General features: G+C 41.4%; 1 protein-coding gene across 1 annotated transcript in view; it reads left to right on the top strand.

The window, feature by feature from the left end:
• The window catches only part of RERE (arginine-glutamic acid dipeptide repeats), a 420,244-nt gene that overhangs the window by 285,893 nt on the left and 120,548 nt on the right, over positions 1-13,803 (top strand). The window contains exons 8-9 of the mRNA XM_079698584.1: positions 7,552-7,600; positions 13,452-13,576. Coding sequence (XP_079554710.1) covers positions 7,552-7,600; positions 13,452-13,576 — 174 coding nt within the window. The remainder of the gene's footprint in view (positions 1-7,551; positions 7,601-13,451; positions 13,577-13,803) is intronic.

The following is a 13,803-nucleotide window of genomic DNA, read 5'->3' as shown; positions in this document are numbered from 1 at the left end:
CTTCTGAATGAGCTAGTAAACAGAGATTCTAGAATCTTCTTTCTGTTGATTTCTGTCAGTCTTCCTGCTCAACTTGCCACCCTATGGAAAAGATAAGAATGATCTGCCCTCAAGCCTTGCGATCTGAAGGACAGGTGAAGAGAGATTGCATGTGATTTCATTCATCCACGGCAGCAGCCACACGGGCAGGGTCTGACTCGAGAGTTACTGGTCCCAGCCTTTGGGGAATGGGCCAGAGGCCACCCTGCCATTACGTTCTGGGTGTGGATCGTGATGGGGAGTAGCCACGCCGGCTGCCTGTACAAGTCCTCTGTTCTACCAGCTTGTGTCTTCTCCCCAGGACCGCGTGTCCTTGTCCCTCTTCTTTCCCTGTAGATGCAGGTTCTTGTCGTAAGCAGTCACCGTGATCACATAAAGATACTTGGCGGTCTTAAGTGAACATTCACAGACCCGTGCCTTCCTCACACCGCCCCCTCTCTTGGGGGGGAAGGAGTGGTTCTGCCGGGCGGCCCCTGTCTCCAGCCGGCTCGCTCTTCTCCAGAAGCTTCCTCGTCTGGCCAGCTGCCGCCTCATCTTCTTTGCATAGATGCTGCTCCCTTTCTGATATTCACTTGCAGGCTCCCTGCTCCTTTCTGTCCATTCCCTGTTTACTTCTTAGACTAAAACGTTTCCATGGTAACGGGTTACTTTTCAAAGGGAACATCTTGTCATTTTATTTAATCCACTGCAGCTGAAGAGGACTGAAATATTAAGTTGTAGTTGCCATGGATACTGCTTTGTTACATTGGTTTCTTTTGTATTCGATTTCATATACAATGAATTTCTTTCTATTTTTTTTTTAGCTCAAGGAATAAACACAGTGGCTTACCATTATTGTTGTAATTTGGCTTCTGGGACTATTTTTTCATATTCCAAAGCAAAGATTTGTAGAATAATGGGGATTAAACTCAGCTGTTTCGAAATATGTATATTATTTACATTAGGGGCACAGAGAAATTCTTCCTTCTTGCTTGTGAGGATGGTGACTTTTTTTTGTTGTTTTTTGGTAGCAAGCGTCACAGCTAAGGATGTCTCAAAAAGGATGATCCCACTCCAGAGATCCCTAGTAAATACAGAGAAAAAAAGGAATGTGTGACTTGAGTTAATTCATTGAATCTCGTAGCCTACTAACTGTGGCATTCTTCCTTCAGCTACTTATTCACCTGTCTACCGTGTATTTTGAGGGAATCTATTTGTTATTTATTCAACTTTTCTCATGTCTGGTTTTCTTTCTTACCCCTAGTCTATCTGTAATACATCACTCAATTAACCTCTTGCTTTGACTTTAAGCAACTTGTAATTTTTTAGATTCATAGGAAGTTGCAAGATCCTACAGAGTGTTCCCATGTAGCTTTCACTCACTCACCCACTCCTAGGAGGTATGGTATAGAACCCCAGTGTAGCATCAGAATCCAGACTTGGAACATTAGTATAGTGTGTGAATAGCTCTGTGACATTTTATTGCATGTGTAGCTTTGCAGATCTATTCCATCATCACAAAGATTCTACTCCCGCCCTTCTCCCCCCACCATTCCTAATACCTGGCAACCATCTTTATAATTTTGCCATTTTGACCATGTTATGTAAGTTGACCTTTAACTTTGATGGGTTTTCTCTTTTAACATGATTTTGAAACTTAAAAAAAAAACTTTTTGATTATTTTGTCTTACTTTTGATGCTTGAAACGAACAAAGAAGTGAATTAAGGAAAAGGATATGGCTTCTCCTAGTGGTTCTGTTTATAATTAGTTGTGTAATTTTGGTTCAGTAAAATCACTCTGCCATATGGAGTGTGGCTGGGAGCTCTGACTTCGGAGTTAACTAAACTTGAGTTTGAATCCTGGTTTTTCCAACCTGTTAGCTGTGTAATCTTGGGTAATTTCATAAACTCTCTTAGCTTCAGTTTCCTTATCTGTACAGGTAATAATAGCACCTACTTTACAGGGTCATCCTTAAGGTTAGATAAGACAGTGTATGGAGTTTGCTTCGCTTGAAATGCCTGCTACAGAGTTAATGTTCAGCGTACATGTTAGCTTCTTTATTAATGTTGCAATTACTTCTGTTATTATTATCTGTTAAGTGGAGGGGTTGCCTCATCGAGTTGTCATGGAATATAATGAAAGAATGTATAGAGAGCGCTTGATAAGTGATAGCTAGTATTATTTTGCTTCTGTTTGTCATACAAGTATGTGATACCTAAATTTAAGATAATATAGGTAAAAACCCTGAGGCAAGGATAAAGGTGTGCCTAGATGTGTCTTGCATTATCCTGGGATTATGACTTCCGTCTTTGGTTTCTTATTGCATGTGTAGTATCCTTTATCTGACCTTGCTGGGATGTACACTGTCCTTGGTCTTGATTTTCCTTCTTTAATTGAAGGCTACCCTGGTTTTGCCCAGACCTGCTGTGTTAATTAGGCAATGCTATACATCAAGCAGAAACCTTCTTAGTAACTATGTTTTAAACACAAGATAGAATAAGATCTGAATTTCTGTGAATAACACTACTAGTGCTCTGATTAATATCAAAATATGAATTAAATGAATTAATACATAGAAATGAAATAATACTGTAAGAGCACCCAGAACAGATAGAAAGTACTTAACATGTTAGCTATTGTTACTAATTGAAGGGTTAACCTGGCATTTTCTAGATTAGGGACCTTTTGAATTTGAGCCTCCAGTATATTTTTTAGAATTTATTCCAGTGACCGTTTATTGGACAGTGACCCCCAAGTTAATCCCAGTCTCCATGACTTCAGAAAGTGGCTCCAGACTTTACTTTGTTTTCCCATTAATATGGATGCAATCAGCATCCATTCTCTTCTTGTGAACTTCTCTGTGTAACAGCATCGTAGTTCTTAAGCAGGTTACGTGCGTAAATGTCTCGTTTCTTCAACACAAATATAATATTTCACACTGATGGGCTGGAGTGAGGAAGAAGTGAATGTAAACGAGCAGGGGAGCAGGTATTACAAAACAGGAAACAAGTCAATCGTCCTAGTTAGTTAGCCTCCAGTATTTTCTGAAGTTCATAATGTATAATAATCAGTGCTTCTCACAGCTGGTTTGTGGGCCCCATTATTAATTTTATCAGATCCCGACCCTTGAGTTCCTGTCTTTGCAGTATTTGTTATGTTGAAACGGGAAGCACCATGGAAGACTTCTGGTGCACACCAAAGGACATGCATTGTTTGTTGGAGTTAGAAGTTTAACTAGCTGCTTCTTTCATGGAACACCATTTTTATTTGAGAGAATAACAGATAAACTGTGTTCACTCACTTGGGTAATCGGTGGACATTTTCTTGAAAATGAACGAACGCAGTGAGCCTGCCATTTCAAGGCAAACCAGCTGATAGTATTTTGCCAATGCAAGATTGGAGCTTTCAAGTAAATAATTAGAATTTTGAAAAACTTGTACCCACCACTCTTAGTTTGACAGCTTCTGTACATACACAGGCTCTTGTTAGGAGATGTGTGGTGATATTAATGAATGTGATTCTTTTTTTTAATTGTATAGTTAACTGTGTTAATATTTGGAAGATCTGCAAAACTTAGTGAGTGAATATTTTCCATCTGACCAATGCATGACAAAATCATGGGTGGAAGATCCATTCAAAGGCCAAGACAGACCAACAGATTTTAATGTACAAGAGTCCAAAAGATCATTGATAAGATTTTAGATTAACATTGTGCAAAAGACCTTTAAGAAACAATCACATGTTGAGTTTTGGTGTACTATCAAAAAGCATATCCATAGTTATCAAAAAGACTATTCACATAATCTTTCCTTTCCCAGTTATATCTCTGTATGAGGTTCCATTTTTTTTCATATACTTTAACCAAAAGAACGTACTGTAACAGATTGAGTGTAGAGAAGCAGATGTGAGAATCCAGCTGTCTTCTACGAAGTCTGATCCTAAGGAGATTTGCAAAAATGTAAAACGTTGCCTCTGTTTTCACTGTTTTTTGTGTAAATACAATTATTTTTCATAAGAGTATATTTAATTATGTCATGAGCCTATTGTTATTTTAAAATAAATAAGTAAACATTTTGAAATCTCTCAAAAATACAGTTTCCTTGAGATACTCAATAGAGTGTAAAGGTGTTAGACCAAAAAGTTTGAGATTTGCTGTGTTAAGTAAAAGGAAAAATGTAGTAGTCAGCGTATCATTATTAAGAGTGTTTTCTACAAGCTGTTGATACTGCATTTAAAGAATACTTGGTGATTTTTATCAAGTTTTGCATCCTAGCAGTCTAGAAATATTCATATAACCAAGGAAATTTCCATTTGTCCTGAATGAGTAATAATGCCAGACAGGTACTGTATTAGATTCTGGGGGATATAAAAAGTGAATTAAATCTCTGTTTCTGTACTCTCCAGTCCCAGAGTGGGTGGAGGTAGATGTCCAAATTAGTCATAGCAGAGTGCCACCCGCTACCATGAGGTGGGAACCACAGAAGGAGCACTCGGGCAGGGAAGCGGCAGGTGAGGACCCTTGAATGTAGAGTTTGGCTGCTGTCAGAAGAAGGGAGGGCTGAGATTGTTCCTTGGATTCCAGATATAGCTGGATACTGGCACCTTCCCAGGAAGAAGGCTACTTTTTCTTTTCATCTTTAGTTCATATACTGACAGTTTTTCTGTCAGATGCATCCAGTTTTCTCTAATAGGGTGTATATTGCTATCTACCTCTTTATCTCTTAGACCTAAAAAATATTTCTGCCATTTATTCTATATTTGGGAGTTCCTGCATATGGTAGGCTAATGCCATTGTCTGCTTACCTTGGATCTTAATCCTGCTCAAAACTAACTGCGTTGTATCTCTTGCTGGGAAACCCTAATATTTAAAAATTGCATATGATAAATACTTTTGTTGTAAAAATTGATTTTTAATTTTAAAAGGTTCTTTGTTTTATTTTGTGCTTTTCAGTCTACTCATTAATAAATACCCTTCATTGACATAAAAGAGAGAAACAGATTTCTAATTTTGGCTGTTAAGATACTCCAGCACGTTTTTTAGTCTCACTTGTATCATTATTAGCAGTATTAATAATTACTAGTATCCTGTTTTTATACAAATAAATGGTATATAAGCAGTTCTATTCAATAAGGTGTTTGGGGGGTTTATTGTGGTACAGTTTTGACCTAAATATGATAATACTGGTTTATTAAAATATTAAAAGAAAAAAAACAAAAACGCACGCAAAAAATAAAAAATTAAAAAAATTAAAATAAAAATGAACCAGGAATGTTTGTCCTGGAATTAGCAAGGACTTTGCAGTGTGTGTAGCAGTGATGGGGAGATGCTTCCATAACCAACCACTTGAAGACCTTCTAGAAGAACCTGAAAGTTGAGCTGTGGGCACACGTTGCTGGACGGGCTGTGGCTGAAGCTTTCTGAGATGATGCATTTTGGCCAGACCTCCTTGTAGGCAGGCAAGCATTTGGGGAGTGTTTAGAAATGAAGGAGAGAGCTAGGCTTGGCAGCTGTGTGTTGCTCATAGCTAGTTACGAAACAGAACGGGATGAGCTGGAAGGGAAATAGTGGGTAACACTGACTGCTTGTTTTTTTTAAAGAAGTGCTTAGTTGAAAATAGCCTCCTGGCCTGTGTGACTCCTCTGCATACCTCCAAAAACAGCTTCTCCTAATCCCTGCATAACTCTCGGGAATGTCAGCTCTGCGTTTCAACACCCATTTCCCTACTCACGAGACCAGGGTGGCTTGTGAGTTAAAGGTAGCTCCTCACAGGAGCTTGTCTCCCACCACAGCCCCTCTTTTTCAGTTTCCCGCCTTGGTGGGGTTCTGGTCCCACTTGGGAAGCCCTCTCTTGCCTGCTGTTGTGCCCCTCATGTCCTTCAGGGGTCTCTCTGGAACTTAACCTCTTCATGGACTGTCTCCTCTTGAAGCCCGCCTAATTTTGATCACCTCCCTTAGCATTTTTACTCTGTTTCTCCTGAAATGTATTGGGCTTATGAGTGGAGCGATTGGACCAGTTCTGGTGTTTGGGACACGGCTGCTACCTCCCCTGGTAGATGGACTGTAAGCTCCTTAAGGCTTAGACCATTTTCTTTTTGTTAGTCTTCTCTCTTCCTTTGTCATATCTGCTGCCCACTTTGCCAAAATAAGACTCTTCACGAGAAAAATTGTCGAGTTAAAAGAAGAAAGTGCTGGACCTAAAGGAAATAACAGTTTTCCAGAATTCATTTTAACAGCTTCAAAGCTAATGGTGGGGGGTATCAGATCCATGGGAGAAAAATAAGAGTCTGTGCTTCCTCTTTGGTCTTTGCTGCCTTATTATGCTCTTCAGCTCAGTCCAGGTCAACAGGTAATCATAGAGCAGCTCTCACCATGGAAAAGCCTACTCTTCAGCGCTAGTGAAAATTCACAGGTGACTGTACAGCACAGTAAGGCCTCGTCACTGGGCACGGAAAACGTTTTCCTAAGAGGGTCAACAGATGGTCATGATGGTCATCGGGGGTAACAGGGAGCTCTGGGCACTGAGCTCTGGGAGGCCGAGGTCTGCGTTTCTTTGTCCACCACTGTGTACCCACCACATGCCCTGTGCGAGGCCCGGGATGCAAAGACCTTCGGTGAATGTTTCCTGAAGGAGTGAAAGGGAGAAGATACCCCACACTTTTGGGGGTGTGTGAGGTGACATGGGGAGGAAATCAAGAAAGGTTTCAGTGAAATGGTGGTTTTTAGAAGGACCCTGGATGGTTTGGATTTGGAGCGAGGGAGAGTGAGCATAGCAAGTGCAGTAAGAAAGACACAGAAATGAGATGGGTCTTTCACCTCCTAGACCTGCTGGGCTCCTGTCCCCACACGCTTTACATCTCTGCTCAATTTCACTTTATTAATAAGGCCTTTTCTGACTATCCTGTATACAGAACTGTAAAAGTTCATCATTTACCACCCCTTTAATTCCTTGACCCTTTTCATCATCTGACCTATTATTTGTTTTGTTTTTTTTTTTTTTTTTACCCAAATTAGAATAAAAGTTCCAGTAAGGCAGGAATATTGTTTTTTTGTTTTTTTTTTTTCATTGCTTTATCCCCAGCACCTTGGGCAGTTCCTGGATTGCAGTTGGTACTTAATAAATATTTGTTGAATGAATGAATGCATGACCCAGTGTGTGTGCTAGGAATCATAAGCTATCTTGTCTATATTTTAATAAGGTTTATCGTAGGGCACCCTGAAATATTTTGAAAAGAAGAAACATGTATTGGGATTGTACTGTAGGAATGTTCATCTCTCTGCAGGGTGAAAGAACGGTGGTCTGCATACTCAAGACAGGAAGTTACAGTCAAGGGGTTTTTAGAAGAAACGGTTTTAGAGATGCGTGTGGGGTTAGGGGAGCGCACGTGTACAGGCGGCGTTAGAAACGGTGGGGAAGCTCATTCTTCCTGAGTTATCCCTCACTTACTTCAAGTGAGTTGTTTTCCTTGAAGAACGTGTGCATGTTCATGTCAAAACTGTATTATGCTAACCTGATCTGCTCTTTTCATGACAGGAGGCTGAACAGTACCCAGGGAGAAATTCGTGTTGGTCCTAGCCATCAGGTAAAGCAAACTTTAGTAGCTTCTTTAATAGGATTTTATTTCTTATTATTCAACTGGCCCTTTATTCTGTTGAGCAGCATCTTAGAACTGTTGTTATGCTGTTTGGAATTTCATATAAATGCAGAGATTTATTTTTTTAAGATCACCACATACATTTTAAAAATTGTGGTAAAATATATGTAATATAGGGGCTTCCCTGGTGGCGCAGTGGTTGAGAGTCTGCCTGCCAATGCAGGGGACACGGGTTTGTGCCCCGGTCTGGGAGGATTCCCACATGCCGCGGAGCGGCTGGGCCCGTGAGCCATGGCCGCTGAGCCTGTGCTCCGCAATGGGAGAGGCCACAACAGTGAGAGGCCTGCGTACTGCAAAAAAAAAAAAAAAAAAAAAAAAAAAAATATATATATATATATATATATGTAATATAAAATGAACCATTCTGACCATTTTTAAGTGAACAGTTCAGTGCCCTTAAGTACATTCATATTGTTGTGCAACCATCACTAGCGTCCACCTGCAGAACCTTTTAACCTTCCCAGTGTGTAACGTGGCGTCCATTAAACAGTCACTCCTCATTCTCCCCTCCCCTCATTCCCTGGCAGCCTCCCTTCTACTTTCTGTATCCATGAATTTGACAACTCAGTGGAATGACCCAATATTTGCCCTTTTGTGTCTGGCTTATTTTCTTACCATAATGTCTTCAAGGTGCTCCCATATTGTAACACATATCAGAATTTAATTTCCTTTTAAGGCTGAATTATTCATTGTATGTATGTCTGTTCATCTCTCGATGAACATTTGGTCAATGCCTACTTTCATTTTAACTTTTGTTTTTTTTTTGCGATACGTGGGCCTCTCATTGTTGTGGCCTCTTCCGTTGCGGAGCACAGGCTCCGGACGCGCAGGCTCAGCGGCCATGGCTCACGGGCCCAGCCGCCCCGCGGCATGTGGGATCTTCCCGGACCGGGGCATGAACCCGTGTCCCCTGCATTGGCAGGCGGACCCTCAACCACTGCGCCACCAGGGAAGCCCAGCAATTTCTTAATATTCAGGTGTCTACTATATCCAGATTTCCCTAAGTGTCTGTCTCCCTCCCTCCCTCCCTCCGTCCGTTCCCCCGACCCAGAATTAAATCTAGAGATTTAATCACATTCTAGTTCGGTACCCTGCCCCTGGCAAGAATACTTTTGGGTGGTGCTATATAGTCTATCAGGCACATGTGTGTCTCTTAATGATGGTTTACAGCCATTGCTTGTTACTTACATTCACTGTCTAATTGGACCTGTTACTTAGATCTACCCTTTAAAATGCTGATACTCTAATCCTATCATTCCTTCTTTTATTAGCTGATCAACTGTCTCCTTGTCAACTTTTGTTTCCCTGAAACACATAGGAAAGGCAGGATAAATGCTTGAATCTTTCCCTCTTTTTACCAGTTGGTTCCCCAACATCTTCCAGTAGTCATCAGTGGATTTAAAATTACTTATCTGGGCTTCCCTGGTGGCACGGTGGTTAAGAATCTGCCTGCCAGTGCAGGGGACATGGGTTCGAGCCCTGGTCCGGGAAGATCCCACATGCCGCAGAGCAAGTAAGCCAGTGCGCCACAACTGCTGAGCCTGCGCTCTAGAGCCGACGAGCCACAACTCCTGAGCCTGCGTGCCACAACTACTGAAGCCCGTGCGCCTAGAGCCCGTGCTTCACAACAAGAGAAGCAATGAGAAGCCTGCACACCGCAACAAAGAGTAGCCCCCACTCACCGCAACTAGAGAAAAGCCTGCACGCAGCAACAAAGACCCAACGCAACCATAAATACATAAATAAATTTATTAAAGAAAAAAAAAAACTCCCTTAAAAAATTACTTATCTGCTAACCAATTGCTGTTACTCTTACTGATGATTAAATTATCCATTCGTGGGCTAGTAGGTGCCTCTTCCTGCTGTCTTCTGTGCCCTTTTATCTCAACCCGTGGGGTCTTCGGTATTTTATCTAGTGTGACATGATTTTAACGTCTCATTATGTACCTTCCCTGCCCTAGGTCTAGAACTAAACTTTTCTAATGAGTCCTCATTGTTTTAGAGGAAAGTGACATCTTTTGAGTGGCTGCTGCCCAGTCATTATTACTGGGTTAGTTACTGTTTCCAGGCCTTTTCAGGGAACAGATTAGGAAATATGCTTTTTCCTGCCTTTTCTTTTTTTTTAATGATAAAACATATCGTGGTTTCTTTCTGATGCTTCTAATTCAAATTCAGAACAGGCCTTATATTTAATCCTATAGATGAAATTTTCTTTCATCCGTATCTGTATCTTTTCCCCATGTCTCAAAACCAATTTTTAAATGACACCGGAATAATTACTCATTTGCTTCAATCCCATAATACATATATAGCAGTTCTGAATAATAGTACTTGCACTGCTACGAACAATATGATTATGGGAAACAGCTTTATAGATTTTTTTTTTTGGCCTTAGAATATATCCCACTAAGTCTATATAGGAAAATTAGTATGTTTTAAAGTTACCTGAAATGATTCCTAGAGAGGAACAAACACAAAACATAGCTAGGTGGATTTATTTGATTTTGCTTTAGAGTTTTTAAGGAATTGTTGTTCTTTAAACTTAATTTTGTTTTTATAATTATGTAAAATACAAGGCTCCAAATCAAACATGCAAATGAAGTATGTTCAAAAAGTTCACCGTCTTTCCCTGTCCCCTCCACGTGTTCCCTCCCTCCCTGATGGATAACTGTTTAGTGTTTTTAATTGAAGGTTTTGATCTATCATTCTTATTTTTATTCCCCCAGCCCCATGTTCTTAGATAGGTGGTAGCATAATAAAAACACCTTCACTACCTTTCTTTTACCTTCTGACAGTATCTCCTGCTGTTCCCTCCAGAGCAGTCGGTAGAGCTCCTTCTCATTGTCTTCTGCCACTTCCTGGGACCCCACTGCGTGGGTGGAGCAGTTTATTCTTCCAGCCCCCATTGGTGGGCGTTTGCACTGTTTCCAGTCATTTGCTGTTACAAGTAATAATGCGATGAATAGCTTATGCATAAAGATTTTTATTTTGCCAACTTATCTTTGGGATATTATATTATCCCCAGAAGGGTGATGGCTGGCTTAGAGGGCACATGTAATTCTTAGGATATTACAGAGTTCCCCTCCCTAGAGATTGTACCATTTTGCTTTCTCGTACTAGTGACTATATATGAGTGCAAATATGCAGCCTTGTGTATTGTCACACTTTGGCATTTATGTCAGTCTGATAGATCAGAAATGGTATCTCACTGTCATTAATTGGCATGTCTCTTATCAGCAAAGTCAACCATCTTTTCCTATGAGTAAGAGCCATTCTCATTTCCTTTTCTGTAAACTAATTGTATTTCTAGTCCATTTTTTCTCTAGGGGATTGGTCCTTCCCCACAGCAATAGTATTTAAATAAATAAATGTATGTATGTATGTATGTATTTATTTCTGGCTGGCTGGCTGTGTTGGGTTTTTGTTGCTGCGCGCGGGCTTTCTCTAGTTGTGGCGAGCGGGGGCTGCTCTTCGTTGCAGTGCGCAGGCTTCTCATTGCAGTGGCTTCTCGTTGTGGAGCATGGGCTCTAGGCGCGCAGGCTTCAGTAGTTGTGGAGCATGGGCTCAGTAGTTGTGGCTCGCGGGCTCTAGAGCGCAGGCTCAGAAGTTGTGGTGCATGGGCTTAGTTGCTCTGCGGCATGTGGGATCTTCCCTGACCAGGGCTCGAACCCGTGTCCCCTGCATTGGCAGGCGGATTCTTAACCCCACTGCACCACCAGGGAAGCCCCAGCAATAGTATTTTTTAATTAACTTACAAACAACTATTGGAGAACTGCTACACCAGCTACTATATATACTTGGTGCAGGGGAAACAGCTCAGTACAAATGTCAAAGACCTTTTGATATGAATAGCTATTGTGTTTTAATTTTATTCCCATGCCATCACTGTATATTAAGCAGAACTAATTGTGGCCCCACTTAAATGTTAAACACGTCAATACTGAATTAGGGAAGAGCCTCGTTGTTTGGCGGAGGTCAGCACTTGATACACAGCAAGAGGCCTCAGAGATAGCCTGGGAAGCGGAAATTGCAAACCCACAGCCTGCCAGCCGCGTGGCCTACTAATACTGTGTTTTGCCACACAATTGTTTTTAAAACTTGAATAGCCAGCATTTAAAATCATGAGCTTTCACATTGAAGTCAAGATTTCTGGACTTTGGAAAAAAACCGGAGGATGTACGAACAGAGGTTCTCGTTCCTGCACAGCAGCGTTCCCTAGGTGGGGGGGCACTCTCTTCATTTCACCCTGATTCCCTTCCTTCTTGGTACCTAATGCCTGCATGCCCAGTTTGGGAGCTGCTGTCACACGTGGCTTTGAGCACTTGAAATGTGGCTAGTCTGAATTGGGATGTAGTGTTCTGTTTACTGTGGACAGTAGAACATTTAAAGTGGAACATGAGGCCCTCGTTTTATTTCCATTGGCTGTACACTCCGCCTGCTTCATTCATTTACAGTTTTTGCCCAGGTTCTGTGGACACTGGAGCTTTTAATTTAAAATATTAGACTAATGTGACCTTGTTCGTAATTTGAGAAAATAAGAACGTGTGTTTTGCAGAGGGTTGACTTTTCTTAGGCCTCTGAGTAGTCATAGTACCCATCCACACTGGCTCTGCCCCAGCAGTGGAGGATGAGAAAATGCTGGAGGTGTTTGAATCTCTAGCAGAATTGACTTAGAATCTTGGTTGTTGAGCACTGTTGTTCAGATCTTTCAAAAAAATTGTTAATTGAGGTGTATTTATGTACAGTGACCTGTTGATATCTTGTGTATACTGTTCAGTGTGCTGTGACAGTTCATAGCAAGGCACAGAACATGTGTCATCCCAGAAAGTTCCTTCCTGCCCTTCTCAAGAAGTCCTTTCCTCATGAAACCACTGCTTATCTAATTTCCATCACCATCATTTTAGTTCAGCTATTGTTTTTTAATAAGTAAGTTAATTAATTAATTAATTAATATATGGCTGTGTTGGGTCTTCATTGCTGTGCGCGGGCTTTCTCTAGTTGTGGGGACTACACGAGCAGGGGCTACTCTTCATAGCTGTGTGCAGGCTTCTCATTGCGGTGGCTTCTCTTGTTGCAGAGCATGGGCTCTAGGGCACGTGGGCTTCAGTAGTTGTGGCGCACGGGCTTAGTTGCTCCGCAGCATGTGGGATCTTCCCGGACCAGGGCTCGAACCCGTGTCCCCTGCATTGGCAGGCAGATTCTTAACCACTGCACCTCCAGGGAAGTCCCTTTAGCTGTGTTTTTAATGTTACCGTGATGGCTCTTTTGGATGTTCACCCTGACTCATCGATACTGACTCTCTGGAAAGCAGCATTAGTTGAGTAGGGTAGTTCAGTTCATTTTTTAGCACCTGTCCTTAGGTGAGGTTCCACTATTTGTATATATCTCTTTGCAAACATATTATTATATTGGAAATGTGTGTGGTTCTCCCTTCTTTATCAAGAAGCTCTTATTTCCCGAAACATTTTTTTGTTTTATCATTTCTTTTATTCACACATGCCCATTTCTGTCTCCCTCTGAGGACCGTACTGGCACTGGTTTAATTTGACACTGTTTGCTTCTCCTTAAGAGATCGAGCAGTCCATTGTGAAATCTTCTGTGGTGAAATGATCCTGAAATGTGTGATAGGCCAGCTTCAGTGACTCATGATTTTCCTGTTATTTCAGCACTGCCAAAAGAAAGAGGCTTAGTAAGCTACTGCATCTGTCCCCAAGGCCTGCCTACACAGGCAGCTCTTTAAGTGTGCCTTGATTGCAACTTCTTCGTCCCTGTCTTACAGGCCAAACTTCCCGATTTGCAACCATTCCCTTCTCCCGATGGTGACACTGTGACCCAACATGAGGAACTGGTCTGGATGCCTGGAGTTAATGACTGTGACCTCCTTATGTACTTGAGGGCAGCAAGGTAAAAGGAATCCACACCATTCTGCTTTGTGAATTGATTAGTGGGCAACACACTTTGTCCTTTCCCCTGAAATTCTATTTATATATTGGGCATTCTGACTTTATGTTTTGTTATACTCTCTGTAATCAGAGCCCTGATCCTTGTTACCAGAGAAACATAGCTTACCATGGTAAAATCACTTTTTTCTCCTTGGTGTTTGCCCCACATTCGATTTTAGAAGTCTTCAG

This window comes from Hyperoodon ampullatus, assembly GCF_949752795.1.
Source record: "Hyperoodon ampullatus genome assembly, chromosome: 2".
NCBI lineage: Eukaryota > Metazoa > Chordata > Mammalia > Artiodactyla > Ziphiidae > Hyperoodon > Hyperoodon ampullatus.
This window is presented reverse-complemented; position numbering and strand designations above follow the sequence as displayed.